The sequence below is a fragment of the Falco peregrinus genome, chromosome 11, assembly GCF_023634155.1.
Source record: "Falco peregrinus isolate bFalPer1 chromosome 11, bFalPer1.pri, whole genome shotgun sequence".
Taxonomy (NCBI): Eukaryota; Metazoa; Chordata; class Aves; order Falconiformes; family Falconidae; genus Falco; species Falco peregrinus.
The window spans coordinates 21134615-21155988 of NC_073731.1; the positions used below are offsets into that span (position 1 = coordinate 21134615).

The 21374-nt window shown below is 40.9% G+C and overlaps 2 protein-coding genes across 14 annotated transcripts in view; both read left to right on the forward strand.

Moving 5' to 3' along the window:
- TRERF1 (transcriptional regulating factor 1) overlaps positions 1-8325 on the forward strand; it is a 100504-nt gene extending 92179 nt beyond the window's left edge. For all 11 annotated transcript variants that reach the window (XM_055816654.1, XM_055816649.1, XM_055816655.1 and 8 more), the window contains 5 exons: positions 4471-4559; positions 5401-5514; positions 6281-6469; positions 6925-7133; positions 7784-8325. In XM_055816654.1, the coding sequence (XP_055672629.1) occupies positions 4471-4559; positions 5401-5514; positions 6281-6469; positions 6925-7133; positions 7784-8105 (923 nt within the window). In that variant the 3' untranslated portion in view covers positions 8106-8325. The remainder of the gene's footprint in view (positions 1-4470; positions 4560-5400; positions 5515-6280; positions 6470-6924; positions 7134-7783) is intronic.
- A 3500-nt stretch (positions 8326-11825) lies between these two features.
- MRPS10 (mitochondrial ribosomal protein S10) lies at positions 11826-18717 on the forward strand. 3 transcript variants are annotated; one of them, XM_005238699.4, is made up of 7 exons: positions 11826-11977; positions 14882-14940; positions 15045-15117; positions 16330-16469; positions 16948-17056; positions 18170-18259; positions 18528-18717. In XM_005238699.4, the coding sequence occupies exons 1-7, from the start codon at positions 11942-11944 to the stop codon at positions 18612-18614; spliced, it is 594 nt and encodes a 197-aa protein (XP_005238756.1). In that variant the 5' UTR covers positions 11826-11941; the 3' UTR covers positions 18615-18717. The 3 variants fall into 3 exon arrangements, with proteins under 3 accessions (XP_005238756.1, XP_013155680.3, XP_055672634.1); XM_013300226.3 differs by having other exon boundaries at positions 11874-12005; XM_055816659.1 differs by lacking the exon at positions 11826-11977 and adding an exon at positions 12031-12550.
- The last annotated feature ends 2657 nt before the right edge of the window (positions 18718-21374 follow it).

A 21374-nucleotide genomic window follows, 5' to 3' on the forward strand; every position in this document is an offset into this window, starting at 1 on the left:
ACTAGCAGTTAGGTCTTCATTTTCTGGTATGTAAATATCTACTGTCATGCCTTCCTTTTGAGGTGATGGTGCATGATAAATGAATATGATAATTGTGAGCGTCCTTCCAAAGAAGCAGTGCTGTAACTCTCACTCATGTCTTAGTACTGGATTCAGAGCCTCTCTTTGTGTGGATCTAGCCTAAAAGAAACGCTTCTGGGATGGTGACTTCTGTAACAAACACAGCAGGAGCTGCATTTTGGTGATGAAGCAGAAGTGACCTGTGAAATACACAATGCAGTGTTCAGCTCCTGGACTTGTGTTATGTCATCTAAGCATAGCTGGCAAATGTCTCTCCTCTGCAGCCCTCCACGTTAGTGCTTAGTGCTTTGTAGTGGCTAACAGCTACTTGGACACACAGAACAGGGTTTTACCTAAGTGATTTAAGACTTCATCTCTAGTTTAGGCACAATAGGTAAGCCAAGAATCTCCCAGTGGTCAGTCAGTCACAATGTTGAGGGTCATATACTCATTTCCAGTTACAGCTGTTGTACAACGTAAGTATAGAAACAAGCTACTGCCTGGCTGTAGCAGCTTAGTGGAAAGACTCCCAACTAACAAGGACTCTTTTGTCACCCAACACCTTAACCCCTTGGCCTGAGAACAAGAACAGAAACATGTTTGATGGCAGTTGATAATAAGTGTGAACATATGTGAAAATCAGGTTTGGAGTCTTGTCTGGGGGAGATGCCTAGTGCCTTTAACAGCTCTGTTGCAGTCCAAAGGATGGACGTGGGGGTGGATGGAGAAGGAGGATATCACCCAGGAACTTTGACTAGGGTCTCTTGTCTGATGACACCAAATCATACATGTGAACGGCAGCTCCCAGGGCATGAGAGCAGGAAGATGAGGAGATATCCCAGCAGCCTCATCCTGAATAAGCGATCTAACTAGCAGAGCAGATAAGAAAATTCTGCCTGTGTGGCAGAGGAGGAGGAACAGACTTTACTGAAGTAACTTCACAGTAGTTTTGGAAGGTGTTTTATTATGATGTGGAGAGGAGCCAGGAGAGACTGTTCTGTTTAATCTTTCACGTGAGATGACACTAATCCTCGTTATCTAGCACTGAGACCTGTGAACAACAACATATCCCTATTTCTTAAACAGGAAAGGAAGCATGAAACAATCTCACCAGTCTGGATTTTAAGTACCATAAAATAACAAGACAAAGCATTACTTACTAATGCTTTTGAATGCAACGTGATTGCAACTTTTATTGACAGCCAAACTCTAGCACCATGCAGCAGCTCTTGAATAATAGTTATTTGTGGTTGATAATCAGCTACTCAAGGTATATGGAAGTTTCTTACAAACTGGTGCATGAATAGCTTAATATAACTTCAAGTAGCATTTGTTTGGGTTAACTCTTTGGGCTTTCTGCTCCCTATTCAGGAATCAGCTTTCAGGCACTGTCCTGTTGAAAGGCGGAATAGATCGAATGGCACTGCCTCATGAGAATTAGCTGATACCACAAACAATACATAGCCAAACTCATTCTTAGCATTGCCCTCAAACGAGGGTACAAGTGAAGGGTACAAGGGCTTCTGAGGGAGGCAGGTTGTAAACTTGAGGCTTTTCTGTTGCGTGCCAGGAGAGCTGGGCATGCTGACCCCCAGGGCTGGTTGGAAGAACACCCTAATGTCTCTGCCCTAATACTTTGCCATCGGTATCTGTCAGGATGGTGTTTTCAGGAAGAGAGGGGGAACAGTGTATCTAATACAAGAGGAGCGCTGATGTAAATGCTTGAGTTGTTTTCATTTGAACAGTGGGATTTCTCAGGTCTGAATTTGAATTGCAGGAGAAATGGTCTCTGAAATAATGTTCAGGCAGTCCAGAAACTTCTTGTACATGCTGTGATAGGGTGTGGATCAGACCCAGCATATGCTCTGTGTAATGAATTTGAGCCACCTCTCAGGGGGCTCCCTGGGTGTAGATGTAGTCCCCTTGAAACCCACAGGTCAGGCCCCAGAGACCCCAAATCTGAAGGTATTTATTGTCAGTTAATCAGTGTAATAACAATATGGCAGGTAAAACAAAATGTAGAATAAAAATCTAAACATAAAGACCAGCTTTAAAATTTTATCTGTGTTCCAAAGTCCAAAATTCTTTCCTGCTGCATTGCAGATCTCTCTCTATACATGTTCTCTATATCTCCCTCAAGCTAACAAGAGCAAAAGTGGTTTCCCAGCAACCAGAGTTAAAAACAGCTTTCTTCTGTTTCTTTTCCTACACAGGATTTATTCTATTAATTAGGTTACTTCCAATTAACCCGCATAATCTTATAAGGGTCTCTGCTAATACCACAGCTATTGGGGAAACTCTGTAAGGCCTGAATCCTCTGTTAGGTGTACAATAAAACTAGTTCATAGAATTGATTCTATTTTTTGGGTTGGATGGTGGGGTTTTTTTGGGTTTTATGTTTGGGTTTTCAGAAGGGTAGGGTAGAGGCAGGAGAGCATGACTAGAGAGGTTTGCCAAAAACAAAAATTTTGTTGGTGTTGCCATGCTTTTTGAAGTTACATTTTGGCATAGTAGAGGAGGCCCCTGGACTGAATCAGTGCCTTTACCCCTGCCCAAAGGGAGGGTGAATGCAAATGACTGGCAAGTGGTGTAAGAAGGGAATGACACTGGTTCAGGGTGGGAAAGATTCAAGGCCTGACATACTGATCTTCAGGTAATAACAGAATAAATAAACTTGTGGCTTGAAGCTAGTGCCTTTCTCTGATGCTTAGAGCTTTAATGTAAATCTCTGTGGAAATAACTAATGCATGCTTATATCCAGTACTGGAATAGCCTGCAGAAAAGGTAATTTTGTAGTTTTCCGCATATGAAGGTGAGATACCTGCTCTAAGCTTGTGAGCCTGGGAGTCAACACTGAGAAGAAAAACATTTACAGCTAATAAAAAAAAAAATCTATATACTTTTTATAGACATAAGTAACCTGTAGAGTTCAATACCATGCATGGTGCCAAGGCCAAGTTAATTGAATTTGGTGCAGAGGCAAGCATTTCTATGGAGAATAGTAACATTGACATGAATATTAGGGATTTCTTTTGATAAAAGTTTTAGATGAATCAGAAACTCTCGGACAGACTGAAGTAGAATCTTCTTAAAGTGTAAGTCATTTCAAAGGCATCCACTTTACGACTTCTTGCATATCCTTCCTTTAATATATGTAATGCTGCCACTCTTACAAACAGGGTGCTGCTTTGATGCAGTAGCGTAATCCTGTGTTTCTTCTCTTTGACTTATACTGAGGAAGCATAAATTCATTTCAATTTAAATGTTGATTTCATCTTTTCATGGGCAGTTAGGCTGGTGAAGCAAACACAGAATAATGATATTTGAAAGTTTTATGTACAGTTTCCATTAAATGATCAGAAAGCTCTTTGTGCATATTGCACATTGCTACAATCTCTGTCTACTTGTGATCTTTATCACAGAGGATTTAAGTGTTTTACCTCAAGTTGTACAAGTGGAGAGCTGCAAAAGGACCCTGTAAGAGTTATTGTCTGGAGAACAAAATGATAGATGAACTTCTGCGTAGTTCAGTGTAAAGCAGCATATATAGGAATAAGCAACGCAAGCTTTACATATTGAGTTCTGTGGTGATACTTCTCAGTTAGAATGAGACTTTGAGATTATAATGCTAGTTCTGTGAAAGCATGAGCTCTATATTTTACAACAGCTAAAAATCCAAACAATTCAAATGTAAGAGATAGAGAACATGGTGATGCCGCTGTGCCAGTCTGTGGGTTGCTTATATGTTGACTGTTACATATCTTCCTGGTCCCTTTGTCCCTGCAGGAATGTTTTAGTACTGGAAAAGGTTCAGAGAGGAACAGCAGTAGTGACCAAAGGTGTGGGAGTGGCAGAAGAGACATGCGTTCCTGAATAGTATGGAGCTGATGGTTGAGGTTGGGTTTACTTTCTCTTGAAGAATGGAAGGTCATCCAGGGAAGCTACTGGGAGTCAGGAAACAGAAAAGGAGGTGGCTCTTCATGTGGAGGGTCTACTGATCTGTGAAACTTCTTGGCAAGGGATTTTTTTTGGGTGTGAGAAGTTTAATTGGTTGAAAGGAAGAGTGGGTCAGCACTTACCAGGATAATTACTAAATAAGGAGATTGCAACAGACTCAGGAAATCCCCTGTGCCGAAAGTGATCAGAGGTTAGGAAGAATTAGGGAGAGGCATTGTAATTGCTTCCCCTGATCTTACTGTTCCCTAGGCAACTGCCTGTGACTGCTGCTGGAGATCAAATGCTGGTTAGATGGTCCTGAGGTCTGAGTCAGTACAGACATACTTATATTTGGGTAGCAGCAATCACTAGCATGTGCTTGAGGTTGCCCAGTTTTTGTTTCAGATACTACATCAACATAAAGATAGTGGGGTTCAATCGTTTATAATGAATTCACTCTTCCTTTTTTTTAAGGATCTGACAAATGGACACATCAAGAAAGGAGGCTGTTCAAAGAGGCACTGTCCACCTACAGCAAAGATTTCATATTTGTACAGAAAATGGTAAGGCTATTTCTGTTCTGTCAATTGTTTTTTTCCATTTGCTGAATTCTGTTCCCTTTCATCTTCCTTCCAGTGCCAGACCAGCTTATTGCAGGCATAGAGCCGGCAGTAGTTACGAGAACACTAATAGGAGTGGTATATTCATTCCATTTGATTGTTTCTATGTGTGCAGCTGCAGCACCAGTAAAAAACAGTTAAAATTAAATTAAATCTGTTCATCTTGTTATTACATGTAAAAGTTTTCAGATCTGGAATCACAAGTCGTGGCATTTTATGTGTAAGAGAAGTATGGTGCTCCACTATCATCTTGGTGTTCTCTAGCCGTTTGTTAAAAGGTGCTTGAGTCACTGGCACTGAACCTTGCCCCAGAAAGGGTTGATGCCTGTTAAAAAAGGAAGAATGTGTTTGGGCTTAATTTTAGTGTTCTGCCACAAAGCGGAAGAGACAAGTTGTACTCATCTTGGGGCAGAGTAGGTTACTTGTTAACTCATGCTGAAAAACATTGGCATTTTTGGGGAACCATGTCTTAATTTCTAGATTTCTTGATGGTATTGTACACTTGAGCTACAAAAGTATATTCTCAGTCATTTTCTGACTAGAGAATCCCAGAGAAATGTACTGAAATATTCAACACAGATTTGACTGAAAAACAGTAATGGAATTGTTCTACAGGAGTATTCCTGTTCTAGTCAAACTGTCTGGATTTTTTGGGGTGTTTTTTTTTTTTTTTCTCTATTTGAATTTTTGAGAAATAAAGCTTGTCTCTTGGAATATGTTAAAATTGTGTTGAATGAAAGCAAAACATTGAGACTGGATTATTTCTGCAATTACTTAAATACAGGTTAAGTCTAAGACAGTTGCACAGTGTGTGGAATACTACTATACCTGGAAGAAAATCTTGCGTTTGGGACGGAAACACAGGACACGTTTAGAGAAAAAGAGAGAAGAATGCCTGGTAAGTCTAAAATACTATGAAAAGGTTTAACACTTGATAATTTTTGTATTTATCCTGTTATAAGGAGAAGGTTGAACACAGATCTCTTCCAACTTAAATTACACTGTAATTCTAAATTCTGTTCTGTATGAGCATTCTGTAACCTCAGCTACACCAAGGTATTGTGTTCCTGGACTGTAATGGCATAAAATTGTTTTGACTAGTGCATTATCTAACTCTAGTTCAGCAATTATGGGCTTTTGCTACTGATGAATCAGGTAAACCACTGGACATTATGCCTGCGCCTGTGTGCGCACCTGAAAGCTGCTCTCATATTCTAGTACAAATACCATTTACACAAACTGGCAATGCAATTCTTTGTGTTCAAGGTATGTATTGCTGGTAGTCAGAGTAGTTTTAAGAGATGTGGGGTTTTATTTTTAAATAAGTAATTTAATTTGAGAATATAGCATACATTGCCATTCTAACAGCTGGGGAAGAGTACTGTACTTTGGTATCTGTAGATTCTTGGAACCACAGCTCTGTAGTAGAGATGGTGGGTGTTTTGAGCATTGCAGTGAAGCTGCATGAGCTATAGCATGACTGTTAAGGGGTGGTGGTTCCAGCAAGACCAGAAGTTCATTCAGGATGGGGAAAAAATACTGAAACCCGGACACAGACTTGACTAAGCAATATGCTGTTCCAGTACTGTCTGTGTCTTACTATCCAGTACTGTCTGTCTTTGACCGTATTTTATAGTATTTCTTAAATGCACTGTCTATTTCAGACAAGTGGAGAAGAGGAAGTGTTAGAGGAAGATGAGGAGACTGAAGAAGACAGAAAAGATGAAAGGGAAATGCAGAAGTCTCCTGACCCACCAGCTATCCCTCTTGTTGGACCTATAGATCTGCCTGCACTTCAGAGTCTTTCACTTTCTTCATCTTCCTTCATCTGTGAAATGCCAAACTGTGGTGCCGTACGTGTGTGTGGTATATTTAATAGTAGGGGGATTGTATACTAGGGTATTGTGATTTTGGAAATTCCTGGTCAGTAATACCTCCTGAATATCTTTGGACAAATAATTTTGCCTGCTCTTAATTCCCACCTCACAACATATAGGCAATATGCTGATCTGTACGTAAAATTGAATCCCGAGATGTAGAAATACTATATGGTAACAGGTCTGACTACCTTTTTGTCATTCAACTGTAGTAATAGCTCACCGCTTTGTTTTATTATGACTAAGTTTCTTTAACTCTAGTGGGATATAGCTGAGAGCAAGCAGCATTTAAACAAGCAGATTATATTAGACGTGTACAGTTGTTCTGTTGTAATATGCATTCAGCATACTTCTTTCTGAAGTTCCTGTTCCAGTGCAGTATTTCTTGGTTTTTATTTTTTCTTTCTTCCCTCCACCCTACTCCCTGTCAGGTGTTCAGTTCCCGACAAGCACTGAATGGCCATGCTCGCATTCATGGAGGTACTAATCAGGTGACAAAACCACGATGCACCATCCCGGGCACTAAGCAGAAATCTGGTACGCAGAGCGGATACTGCTCCATCAAGAGTTCACCTGCCCACAGCACAACAAGTGGTGAGACTGACCCAACAACAATTTTTCCTTGCAAGGAGTGTGGCAAGTAAGTGAATATGACTGTATGCAGTACTGCATCACATTTGCCTATTTATATTCCAGATGAATAGTGTTGTGACAAACTCTTTATGTTTGTTCTGATGGTGTCAAAGAACAGTTTCCCCTTGGATAATGTGTCCTCTTACCAAAACCTTCAGAGACTGGTTCCATGATGTTTTTGATTCTTCCCCTGCAGTATTTACTCCAATTTTCCTGAAGCCATTTACTTGCTGGAATTTCTACATCTGACAGTCCAGCTTTCTCCTTCATCACAGATTTGCATGTGACAGTGGGCAACTTTCTCTGTGTTTCTGTGCTTGAGCTTGCCCATCTTAATATGGGATTCTTTTCCCCTGTTGTGCTTAGTTTCACAACAATATCCTGCACAGGGAGAATTAGGTTGCACATAGATACTGAAGCAACTGTGGGAGCTACAAAGTACTTCTGACAGAGTCAGAGTAGGCCATTTTGATACTGTCAGGATGCATAAATCTGGTAGTCTGTCCCTGAAATTCTCACCATGGCATCGCAGACTTCACTGACTTCTATTTCAGGACAAGGAAGCAAATGTACTGATAAGTTGTTGAGTCTCTTTTGGCTCACTTCATCAAAAGCAATGCATTTTTAGCTGATTTTTTTTTTTCCTTTAAAATTTAGGGTATTTTTCAAAATCAAAAGCCGCAATGCTCATATGAAGACTCACAGACAACACGAAGAACAGCAAAGGCAGAAGGCTCAGAAAGCTGCTGTGGCTGCAGAAATGGCAGCCACCATCACAAGAACTACTGGGCCTGTTGGGTGTAGTTTGATTCCTCTGGATCACATGAGTTTGGTTAAACACGTTGGAAATGTCGGTGACATTGATGATGATGTTGTTCAGGAGCTGGGTGATGTCATGGAAGAGAATGAAGTCATGGATGCTGACCTTCTATTGGATGATGAAGATGCAGATCTACTGCGGGATGATGCTGAGTTGTAAATAAAGTTGTTTGATAAAGACAGCTACTGAGCACACCCTGAATGGATCATTCAGGAAACCTGGACTGCTCCTTTGCTCCCCATTGATTGTAAACTACCTGTTGAAAATGAAATTCTTTTATCCAGGTCTAGGAAAAAAAAGAAATCTGCTTTTTTCCCTTTTTTTTTATTAATTTGTGTTTTGGGGGAAAAATAAATAATTGGTACAAATATTCTTACAAGGTGTTTTTATCTGAGCTCATTTTGCTGATAACTTCCAAGGCCACTAATTACAGAAGTTCACAGTTCTGCTATCACTTCCCTCCAGATGGTCCCGGTAAGATCTTTAGTCCTTAACTCTTCCAAGTTTCATTTTACCCCAATTACAAGAATTATCTTCATACACTTTCGATAAAAGTGTATTTATTTTTTTTTTGTGCCTATACTGGATCACTTCCAGCATTTTCTAGAGACTAAATGTCATCTCTGCTAAGGAAATTATTACATTCTTTGTCTTTGTGCTGTCATTTTAAGGGAGGTGGAGGAGAAAAATATATCTGATTTTACTGTGAAATACTACAGACGATACAGCCACTCTTGTAATTATCACAGTACTTTTTCGGTTCCGTCTTGCCTTAGTGCATACATCTTAGGCTATTCATAAAAGCGTTGGTTACACTGTATGTCTTAGAGCTTCCATTTTAGCAAGGTTTTGATCTGCTGAATTTAAAGTGACCTGATTCAAGGATTGAGGAAAGATGATCATACTGTGGTTCACGTCATCTGATGGGAACACTGAATCAGGAGCACCACCCTGGTAATCAGATTGCACTGGAAATATATTTTGCTGTGTCAATGAATCACACTTTTGAATAGCCATCTCGGTGGTTTTAGAAGACTGCATGCTCAAGCAGTGCAGCCTCTTGCTCTCTCACCAGGCAAATACAGGGAGACATTCTTGCCCATGGAACGGAGACTGATGGAGTACATTCCTTCAGCGCAAGTTAGTTATTACTTGTAGGCATGAAATGTAACTCTTGTGCCATTTTCAGTCCTCCTCATTACATCAAACTCAAATGTTGTTTACTTAGTAAAACATAGTCCAAAGGTGATTTGACATGGCTGCTTGATTACAGTTTCTCCTCCCTTAAGTTCACGTCTACATGCTGCGTGTCTAACACCATTTATATAAATTTAGATTTGGTTCTCTAAGTAAATAGCATCTCAGAAGAATTGTACCTTGTAGAATTAAAGAATTCAGAAAGAACCGGAGTTAGGTTGAATGGACCTTTAATTACGGAACGTGAATACTGATTTTAGAGCTTTCACAGGTAGCAGCACTGATTTTCTTGTGAATTTTGCACAGTAGAAGAGTATTGCTAACTTTATGAAGTATTTTATAAGATCGATTTCAGATCTTCCAGATTTAAGAGTTGTTTGGGGTTTTTTATGGGTTGGGTTTGGTTTTATTGGTGGGTTGTTGGGTGGTTTTTTTGCCACGTTCCTAACATCTTAAGCAGAATCTGAGAGATGGTGGGTCTTATTTTCTACTATCTTTCTTCCTTGTATAACTATGCAAAATGAGGGTAAATCACAGTCCTTCTGGATAAGGAGTATCGGACCACACAAGTTCAAAACCAGTGGGACTCATTGGCGGAGAGGTGCCTTCTCTGTCACAGCCAAACGTCCTGAGGTTTCTACTTTAAAGTTGAATGTTCTGATGCTGAAGAACAACCCTTCAGGAGAAATCACTTCTCAGTTTCTGGTTGGTGAAGTTCCTGTGTACATGGTTGGTTTTAGTGTTCTGGGGGGTTGTTCTAGAGGATTTTTTTAGTTGGTTTTGACCAGCGGGTGGAATTTTGCTCCCTCTGCTGCATGAGGGATGATGTTCTTAATTAGCGTACTTAGAAGATTTAGGAGATCAGGCAGCCAGCCTCCTTTTCTTCTCCAAACTGCCAGTCAGCATGCTCCCCAGCAGTTCCTGTCCATGCTGTGACATGTTACTTGTACAGGGGTCATGCAACCCAGGTTCAGCAGACTGGGTGCTCAGCTGTATGCTGCCAAACGGATCCACTGATAATAAATCTTACAGACTGTGCAAGTCGTAGTGTTTTGCAAAGTTGAGGCTTTTGAGAGCTGTAACTTGTGCTGGCTTTTAGAAAAAGCCTGGCAGAGTCTACTCTTTCTTTTCCAAACTTGTATCATTTCGAATTTTTAAGGATCTTTCTGAGAAAGGCTGCTTCACTGGAAAATGGTTACATGTTTTCAGATTCCTCTATTAATGGGAAAAAATTGAGCGTTTAAGCAAAGTGATAATTGAAGTCAGAACAGTGTGAAATATAGTAGAAGCTTGTGGGCTTGATTTTGAAGAGCAGCTCTGTATTAAAGAATCTACAGTGGAACTTTTCTAGAACAATTGGACAGCTATCTGTGCTAAACCTAGTGTATATATAAATACATATACACCTGGTTCTGTAACATTAATTGGGTGCTGTTTTGTTGTTTAGCCAAGAAGATAATAGAACAACAACAACCAAAGAAGTTACTCATAAAGGAAAAGAGGAAATGCACATTTCTTAAGCAGTACAGAATCTAGGCCTCAAACGTTGACTTCATTATTATTGTTGCATGGGCTGATGTTAAACAGATGCTGTTCTGCCTATTTGTACATAAATCAGACAGTTTTATTTCAGAGAAGTTGTTTTATTGCTGATGGTTGATGATGGGAAACTGTTCACTGTTGAACTTAGTCCTCTTTGATAAAACCTGTACATACAGAAAACATATTTTATGAGAAAAATCTTATTTTCAATATTTAACTGTTATTTTATTAGAAGATGGTTGTAAATATTTTAGGTTCTTCAGTGTAAAAAGCAGACTGTAACTTTAGGTGGCAGAGGAAGTAACAATAAAAAACTATACATTTAATATAGCTTGTGATCTATGCTGGTTTCAGGTTCCTGCTGTTAGCATTTGACGTGCACACAGCTTAATTTCAGGTTACAGTCTACCTGGATGTGTGCATTAGGGTGGCTTAGTGGCACGAATTAGTACTTCATTTCCTTTCCTTTAAATACTTGGTACGGATGAGAACCTGTGTTGTAGTATTAACTGTTATTTGTATGTGTAAAAAGAAAAGGGTTTATATGATGCTTCCAGTTATTTATGTACTTCGGTAAAATACAGTTGGCTGGGTTTTGCTAACAGGCTTATATACCTTTCTAAAGTATTTTTAAGAGGTGGAGAAGGTTAAAAACTAGGTTCACGTGTGTGTGTTTTTTCAAAGGATTCCTAAATCGTTCTAGGCAAGAAAAAAAACAAAATTTTTACAATTTTTATGTATTCACTGCTGTACAGTTGGGTGGGCATAACTGTTCTTGGCAGGAACCAGTTGTAGTAAAAAGCGTTCTCAGGGGGAGAGAGCTGAAGAAACCTCCTTTACCTCTCACCTTCACCTCCCCGGAAAACAGAAGCAAATACCAAACCGTCACTTAACCCTGCCTCGGGCTCGGAAAATTTAGCAATTCCCGCTTTCTGCCCTACGGCAGCGGGTCTCCCGTCTGGGAGAACGCGACGCGGAGCGTATGTGAGGGGAGTGGGGAGGGGAGGGGAGGGGAGGGGCGGCCGTTGGCGGGAAAGAAGCTGGGGCGCGCGCCGAGGTCGTTCACTGAGGAGAGGCGCCGTCCGCGCCGCGGCTCTGCCGGACGATGCCGCAGTGCCCCCGCCTCAGCGGGGGGTGCTTGATCCGCCATGGCGGCGGGGGCGCTCGCCTGTCGCCTGGCTTTTCGGGGGGAAGGGGTGGCGGATGAGGCCGCTCTTCTTCCGGGCCGTGCGCTATGGTCAGCGGGTTGAGGCAAGATGGCGGCGCGTTGGCTTTGTCGGCGGCTCTGTCAGGTGGGGCGTGTGGCTGGAGAAGGGACGGGTGAGCCCCGTTTTCCTTCTCCTTTCCTTCGGCGGCTTTGCTCCTGAGGGGAAAGGGAGCTGGAGCAGCGCCCCTCGCGTAGGCTCAGCCGCACGGCTGAGGGCCGGTGCTCGGCGCTGTGCAAACCCCGCCATCGCGTCGCCGGTGCGAGCTGTATTGGAGCCGGCCTGCCCGCCTCGGTGGGCTCCCGCGGGCAGCGGACATCGCAAGTGGTTTCCTTTTGGCTGCGGGAGGGTTGGGGTCTTACAGCGCGGGGCCCGTGCTCAGAAGTCGTTCCTGTAGTCGTGTGTTTGCGGCGGGTACTCTGGGTGTGAGGGATGATGGAGAATAGATGACTTAGATTTGGAGATGATGCGCCAAGCCTGTTTGTAGTCTTAAAGTTTCAAATCTTGAAGTTGTAGCGTAAAAATACAGGGAAACTCTTTATACTACCGCTGTTTTCTGCAGGTTTTGATTTCTCAAGAGCGATTGCCATCTCTCAAGCTGAGGAAATTTGATGTTAGTGGCTTCCTCCTCATTTTCTGAAGCCCTAAACTCTCTCCTGTGTATGTGCTGTATTCTGGACTTGCTTATCTTTCAGTCATCTGCCTCCTCCTGAGAACTTAGGCATCTCTCAGCCAAACATAATTAAGGCTGTTTTGTATTAGGAGAGGGGTAATTCTGTTATTAGGAAATTGAATTCTGTTATGTTGCAGTCTGAGTGTCTTTTCCACTGTCTGTGAGGGCCATTAGCAAAAATGCATCAAGTATACATAAATCGGAGAATGAAGTAAGCTGTTAAAATATACTTTACTGCCTGCTGGATACCATTATTACTACCTGGGGTATTCAGTATATCATTTTGTCAAAATTTGCACAGAGCACCTTTAATTTTATTTTACAAAAACTTTTGACTTGATGTGTACCTGCATAATTAGGAATAAAAGGGATGGTACGTGGTGGGAATAAGATGTGCAATCACAGAATATTGTAAAGGCTGTGGGATAGAATTCTACTGGTTTATCATGTTTTGTTTTATTAATCTTTATTACATGAAGAGTGAAACAACTTCTTTGTATCCAAACCCACATAACACGATGTGCTACGAGTGTGTATATCTTTGTGTGCACATGATAAAACCATATTACAAGGTCAAGCAGTTAAAGTACAAGAATACATAGCAGAGACTGCATACACACAACACCCCCCAAAAAAAACAGGTACAACTTTTAGTTACAGTTCCAGTCAGTAGTCTTAGTTTGTCATCTGGGGTCAGGTTCTGTGCCATATACTTGCACACACAGTTTAAGCCTTTCAACTGAATATGATCTTTTGTGCCCGTGGGCCTGTCTGCTCCCTGGAGTGGTGTCAGGTGGTGATGTTAGTGTATTTCATATTAGTGTTGAATGAAAGTGACTCAGTATTCTGAGTGCAGAGATAAAGAGAACTGAGCTGCAAAGATAAAGACAATTTTATCAGATGTATTTCTTTAATTTTACATATTAAGGTTCAAGCAGTGCCCAACATGAACTTTGAAACTTTCTGAATTGTTATTAGCTATAGTGGCAAGTATTCAGTGCTCCTACCTAAAGTTTTTTATTGGCGTCATGCACTTAAGAATGGAACATTAGTGCTCATTTGTGAACATCTCTGTTTGAAAGGCTTGCCTAAAGGAACACATTGAGCTGTGCTCTCCAGTCAGCTTTGTAAACAGGAAAGTCTCCTACCTCTTCTTGCAGTCATCTTCCTATTGCAGAATTTGTAGGATAAGTAGTGAGTGAATGAGGCAGAATTACTTCAGAAAACAGTTTCATTCACTGCTGATATATAATTAATAAATAATGCATACTGGAGAAGGCTAGGGACCTGATAGCAACATGTAATTAGTTATACATAACCATGAGTGACTAAATTAAGATTACCTGAAAAAGTGTCAGTTCTGGCTGTTTTCTGATGTTTTGATTGTAGTCACCTGCATAAATCATGTGCGGGGTATCTGTCTTCTCTGTTACAGTGATGACTCCAGCACCTCTGAAGTAAAGAGTATCAGGGGGCTGCATAAGTAGCTAGTTTTCCTTCAGCATTCTGCTTCAGCCCAAAGTTTCTCTTAAGCAAGTGAAAGTTCTGGCTCCCGTGGTGTTTTTCCCCCCTCAAGTAGCCTATAACTTTGCCAAATTGAGAATTAGTGGAAGGAAGCTAGAAGCCACGTAATACTCTGAAGGGAGTGATTATTCTAGTATGCAAGACAGTAATGTTACATCTTGATTAACAGTTGTATTTCCTTTTTTAACACAGAAAAGTCATGTTATCTTTTAAATATGGTTCATTTACGTGTTAGAAGTTTTCTATTTAAATGTTCTTTTCAAAAGAAAAGTGTTCAAATCACAAGGAACTTTTTGCTGAAAAAAAGGAAAATTACCAGTTAAATTCAAAAGTTGAATTTTTGCATTTTAAGATACTGTTTTCAATTGCATTTACAACAGCAAGTTCCACTTAGGCTTGTCACTTGATGAAACTAATATATGTTGTACTGTGAAAATAAAGGGAAAATATTATCATGTACAGAAATGATATTTCATGCCACCCAGAATATATTTTTCTGCTAAACAAAATGCTTTGTGATTGCTCTTCAGGTGCCTTGTTAGTAATAAGTGCATACTGTTATAGCGTGCTCTTAATGTGTTCCTTTTTTTAGGTGCTGTGAGTATACTAAAATTCATTTCCATGCTCCTGCTTTCCTGCATTTTCCAACAGATCAAGCTTTCTAGTTTGGCAGATCAGTACCTAGGAATGTGTTATGCTCTGGTGTGCAAAAAAGTAACCTTTAATAAACCTGTATTAACTGGCTACTTTCCAGCTTGGGGAGGAAAAAGCTATAACCTATTTGTTTTATACAGGGATCACCTTTTTCTGTCAATTATGCAAGCAGAATTATGCAAAAGCAGTGTTTTCTTCTGTAAGTATCAAAGGCAGTCCTTATTCCCACTTCTCCTCCACACTTCCTAAAAAATCCAACTTTTAACAACTTATTTTATGTTTCTCCTATTACCACATTTCTAGAAACTCTGGCTCGATGGGAGCACGGCTGGCTGGATCCCATGTTGATGCACAGGAGCCTAAGACTAATCCTTTGGTAAGTGTTTTATAGAATGGTATTTTGTATATTGTCTTAGTAACAGAGAGGGTGTACAGAAAAGGTAGAATTCCTTTATTGCAGCTTTGTTAAGTTCTGTCTTAATGACATCAGATTTGCTGTAGGGAAAGAAACGTTTGAGATTATTGGGATTTGAGGGTTTTTTTCTTTCCCTCCACCCTCCCCAGCAAGATTTTTGTAGCTCTCAGTTGTCTTTCCTCCTCTGTGCAGCTGTAACTCTATGAAATACTAGATTTTTGGCCACATCCAGTTCGGTGCCTGCAGCAGCTTAGCCAGCCTAAGGCCTTTGTCTTTGGCTCGGAAGCTGGGAGCCCCAGGGCTGATGAGTTGGGAAGTTCATGAAGGCATGTGGTGGGTATCTTGCTTTTAGAATATGAATGCTTTGATTTTTACTAGGACTTCAGAAACACATGCCCTCTCTGTATAATACATGCAAGCAAGCCAAAATCTTACAGGCAGTATTAGATATCCAGTGGAGATCCAGCCTTCCTGTCATGTCTGGTACATGCTGGATTTACTATGCTAAACTGTCTGGGAGTAAACTTGTGGGAAAAATCAGTGCTTCCTAGACACATCAAGGGTTTTCAGATGATCAGTGAGCACAGGCCACCAGTGTTTGAAGCTCTAACTAGAATTCATAAATTTTTAACAGAAAGTCGTAAGTTTTGTGCCTGTACAAACATAAAGGATAATATGCCTGGGGAGTTTTACTGTGGTTAAAGTAGCCTTATAACTGACTTAGTAAGGTGAGAATTCTGGTTACTTTCCATAGTGTTCTAGTTACTGTCCATACCCAAGTGAAGTCTGAGAATTCAGGTATTGTGGCACTGCAATTTCAAATACAAATATTGCTGCTCCAGACTTGCTTTAAGAATGAGTTTCATTCTTGCCTTTGCTATTGTTGTCCTCATATTTATCTGTCATTCCCTTTCCTTTTCTGAGAAGGAATTTTACCTAAATGTTCAGAAGTTAGGTATCTCTTCATGCTTTTGCCTTCCCTGGTAAGAGTGAGAACTGTCAGTCGAGGTAGTACTGTCAACCTCTTACAGATAAACTAAAATAAGCAGCTAACAGTGTGTGGGTTTTTTCCTCTTCTACAAATGATGTCCACAGGCTAAGAAAATATGCAGTGCGTGCATTAATTAAGGGGAGCGTGGAGTGGTAACTCATGTCCTTTCTTTAAAAATGCAGATAACTATTTCAGATGAGCCAGAAACACTGTACAAGAGATTGTCCCTTTTAGTTAAAGGCCACGATAAAGCTGTGTTGGACAGCTATGAATATTTTGCAGTACTTGCAGCTGAAGAACTTGGCATCTCTGTTGAAAAAGTGTAAGTAACTGATCTGTAGAGCGATGTGGTGTCAGATGTTTCCTACTTAATCTGCTGTAATTCAGATTCTCTGCTTAGACGTATTTTCTTTTTTTTTTTGAAGAAACAGGTATAATCTGACATTTTTTTCTCAGATTATATGTTTTAACACTTCTTAGATGGCAGCACAGTGATGAGAAAGCAGCAGCAGGTCTATGCTCAGTGCTGCCATAGATGAAGTGCATTTTAACTACCTGAAGGATACTGACAGTACTTTAAGTGCAGTTATCAGTGCTCTAGCTTCCCTGAAACTAATGCTAGTTAATACCTGAGTATTAACCGTGCCAATGTGGCTTAATAATAAATTGTACCGGTGTTTAATACTTCCTCGTAGGTCTAAATGTCAAATAAGAACAGGGATTTCAGCATAATCTTTCAGATAATTTGTATTAGCATCTTTTATATAAAATGACATAACTTTTTTTTGTGCTTTGTTCAGACATAAACCTCCGAAGAAGATAGAACGATTGACACTTTTAAAATCTGTACACATTTACAAGAAACACAGAGTTCAGTATGAAATGAGAACACATTACATGTGTTTGGAGGTAAGAGAGGTGTGGGGAAAAAAAAAAGTATGTTCTAGGTGCACAATCTAAAGATGTTAATAGATGTTAGTACAGGAGCGAGCACAGACTTCCTATTTATTTGGATTGGGGAACAGAGTGCAGGAAATGGCAGAAAAGAGCTGACCTAGGTACATCAAATGTGACACAAATTATTCTGAACGTACGGCCTATGTAAGTTTTGGATTTAAAGACTTATTTTGACCATCATCTTAACAGCTGAAAATTATTTAAAAATAAGGTAGAATTGAGAGTTATCTTTATATGTTTTATGCTCTTGGTTTCCAGGCATTAGTGGGATGGGAACTTTGTGAGGAAGGAAGGAAGGTGTAGCTAAATTATTGCAACTACCAGTCACTAAGGGTTCTGTTCTCTTTGTGAGTTTGTCTGATGTTTCTGAACACACATACTTTTGTCCTATGCAACATCATGTGGCAAACTAGAACTGCGTGGGGGATATACAAGAAAGGAAGTGTATACAAACCACTAGCTTTACAGCTGGTGACACAGACTTCTGTACTGTTTAGAACACAGCTGTGGCTGACTTTCTTAGAAGAAGCGTTTGCTGTCAGCATTTTGTGGTTCCTGGGTGTCTTACTGTGTATTTGCATAGTGCTTAGCAAAATGGGACTTTGCTTTAAGTCCCCAGACATCAGTGCAGTACAGATGTCTGCCCGCAAACCATAAGCACTATTTCTGCCATCCAGAAGAAACTAGAAAACCAGTAATTCAATGGAATTCCAGAGTTGCAGGATTTACAAGCTTGAACTCTGAGAGTAGACAAAACCTGGTAATTCTTGCATAACCTGTAATTCATTTCATCTGATACCTGTAGTGTTAAGATCCACCACTTCCATCATAACCAAGATGTGATCACAGGCAGTATGCACAGTTCTGCGGAGTTCTTTTTATTACTTCATACTTGCTTGAGAACTGTGTGCTGCTCAGCTGCCTCTGTTCAGTATTATGGAAGCTGCCTTCCTGTGAGATGTCAGGTCCCATAGCAAGAACTACAAAACCTAGAGCAAAGTAATTTTTTTCGTATTTGAACTGATAATAATGGTAATTCATTAAAAAACATTACTTCTGTTTTAGTTAAAATACCTAACAAGCAGTACTGCTGCAGTTTACTTGGAGTATGTTCAACGAAACTTACCTGAAGGGGTTGCCATGGAAGTAAAAAAGGTGAGTTTCTACCTGAAATTATTAACTGTTATGCAACTAAGTCCTGAAGCAAGTACCAATAACTACTGAAGTCTTGAGAAAGTTAGCAAGACGAAATGCCTGTAGTTTGAAAGGAATATTTTCCAAGTACTGTGGTAAAGCAGCTGCATTGCTTGAAAACGCCACTAGATGGCATTTGTAATCGGATGAATATTCCAAAGCAGACTGAAAAAAGCGGTTAGATGTTAACTACTTGGTATGACAAACGGTTGCTTTAATTTCCTTTTAGACTAAGATAGAGAAAATACCTGAACACATTCAGGAGCCAGTCTGGGATACACGACCTCAAGTAGAAGAAACTGAAGTCAAGTCATGAACTCACCAGGTACTTGGCTCCAATAGTGCTGAAATTGGTTGCTCCCATCAACCTAATTTACTGAGACAGTCTACTGTTAAATAAAAGTTCTTTTATAAAGTAATTACATAAACTCTTGTTTCATCAAGTTATTGGTGATCATAATTCCAGTACATGTAGTCTGAACAACTATAAAGTGGTTTGATGTACTCTGTGATCAAGAACTATGGTAATTTATAATATGTTTGTAGAAAATTAAAATTTATTTTTATTCTTTTATATATATATTTATAAAAATATATATATAAAAAAATTCTCAATCTCCTTTTGATACTAAGTGGCTTCTGAATTCTGAAATACTTGAAAAATCCTCTTTACACTTAATGTGATGTTTAATGTTATGGATGACAGAGATTGTTACACGTTTTCTGCTATAGCTCCTTTGAAGTAACTGAATCCCAGGTGTACATACAGCTTGCATATTAACTTGTAGTAAGTCAGACCCAAGATACTGAGGCATGCTGAGACTTTTCTACATCAAGGTACTTGCCTTTGTGTAGGTTCTAGCTGTTACCAGGAAAGGAGTGATGTATAGAAAGAGGCAACAGATAAGATTAAGGAAGGATAGACTGAGAAGAAGGAAGAAATGAACTCCTCTTGCCCTTCACATTGCTTCAAGCCAGTATCTTAAGTTGTGCATCTTTATTATACACCACGGAACAGCATATAGTAAATAAACCAGCATTCACCTTTATAAGCTGTATGCTACAGTCCATGGTGTAACTTACACTGCCTAAGTAAGCAAAATGGTTTAAAGTTTAGCTCCCCATTTACGCATTTGGACAGGAAAAGTGTGTGATCAGTAAATTTATTCCTATTAAAAACCTACACTGAAATGAAAAAATGGCATCTCACAAGGGAAAAGGCAAAAGTAAAAGTAGAAAAGCTGGGATGAAGAAAAGCATAAAAGTGAGTTGATGCGCTGATAAGTGAAATGAGATGAAAGAATGAAGGTAGTAAGATAGCAATGAGGAATCTGTTATGATCAGATTAGTGGAGTTCTCTAAAATAAAAGAAGCGGCTTTTATAAATTGTGTGTCTCTGGAACATGTCACAGATAAAAGTGATGAAGATGCACAGGTAGCAGCAGCAGACTTCTGCTGATGGGGTTTAATCATGGCTGCTGACAGAATTAGGTCAGCAGAACAGATTACAAATAATTCAAGCTTTTTGTCTTGGTTTTCTTTCAAGTGTTACTGCTGGAATCAAAGACCTTGGTGTGTAGAAAATCTGTAAAAAGAACACTGCTGGTGATACCATGCTAACAACTAGAAGCTGCAGCGTAAGTTACGTGATTTCACTTTAGAAATGCAAGTCAGCTAGCCACTTCGTTAAGACTTGTAAGTCAAGGGAGTGATTAGCAATTGCGTTTCATTTAGAACAGAGTTGCGGATGGAGAAGCTGTGGAGAGAGCCTCCGGGAAGCCAGGTTCAGCACTCCCTACTGTGTTCCCCTTTTCCCCACTGCAGGTTCAGGCTGTAACGCCCGGGGCGATCCATGCACCGTTGCTGAAGGCCCAGTGGGGGCTGCCGGTGGTCTCCCCACCATTGCCTGCAGGGGTGAGGGCCCCTCCGCCCGCTGACCCCCTGCTCCCACCGGTGGGGATGACTTTGGAGTGCCAGGCGCGCTCTGTGTACACCCACCCACCAGCCCTCTGCTGACAGGAAAGGGACACAGCCTGGAAAGGGTGCCAGTGCCTGGTGGCGGTGGCTGAGCTGCCTGCCCAGGTTACCTGCAGGCAGTGCTTGAGCTGAATTTATTGTAAAAAAAAATAAACCAAAACTAGAAAAGACATAACCCCCTCCTCCCCACAACAGGTATCCCAAGTGTTTACAAAAATCAATAGCCCATCATAGTTTAGGGTCATGTGATATTAGTCACTGGGACTATTTTTTTTGCTGTTGCTACATTTTCTCTGAGGAAGAGAGATCTAATTTAAGAAAAGGATTATCGTACCGCACCGGGTGGCTACATGCTCTCCAGTCCTATGCGATATCGAGGTCAGTGCTGCTTTACTGCCTGTGCCTCACCCCAGAGAAGCTGAGGTGTTAATCTCCTGGGGGGCACGTCTTCTAAGACACGCTTGTGAACAGCAGCGCAATGTTTTAAGTAGTTCACAAACAGTTTAATCCTGAACACCAAATGCTACCCTCACACAAGGTGTGGGGAGGAGGGAGGGAGGAGTCGAGCAAGAGGGAGGAGCAGTCCCAGGAGTCTGATGTGTTTGAAGGGTTAAATTGAAATCAGGATGAAGGAAAAAGAAAATGGGGTGACAGTAGATACTGAGCTACAGGCCCATGTCTTGTAAACGGGTAGAGAAAATGTAGCTTCCAGCAAAGCTCTGAGGATCACGGGTCAGTGGGGGAAGATGCTGTAGCTCCGGCAGTGCCTGCACAAGCGTGCCCTTCGCAGCGTGCCTCTGGCACAGGGGATCGGTCTCGGCAGGTGAGGCTGCATTCGGATTATTACCGCTTCTATACCCGAACAGAGATCAGAAGTAACTTTGCATTAATCTATTAATGCTGAGGGAATTAAAAAAGTTTTCTTCACGTGAAGCTCAGAGCTTCCTCTTAATGACCGCTTCCCCCGCTGGAACCTGCGCACCGGGTGCCACGTGCTTGCGTGGTCACGGCCCGGGTGCGTACGGGAGAGCGTCAGGCTGGTAACGCCCAGCAGCCCCCCGCCGCGGGACAGTGTCACGGCGGGACCCCGGGGCACCCC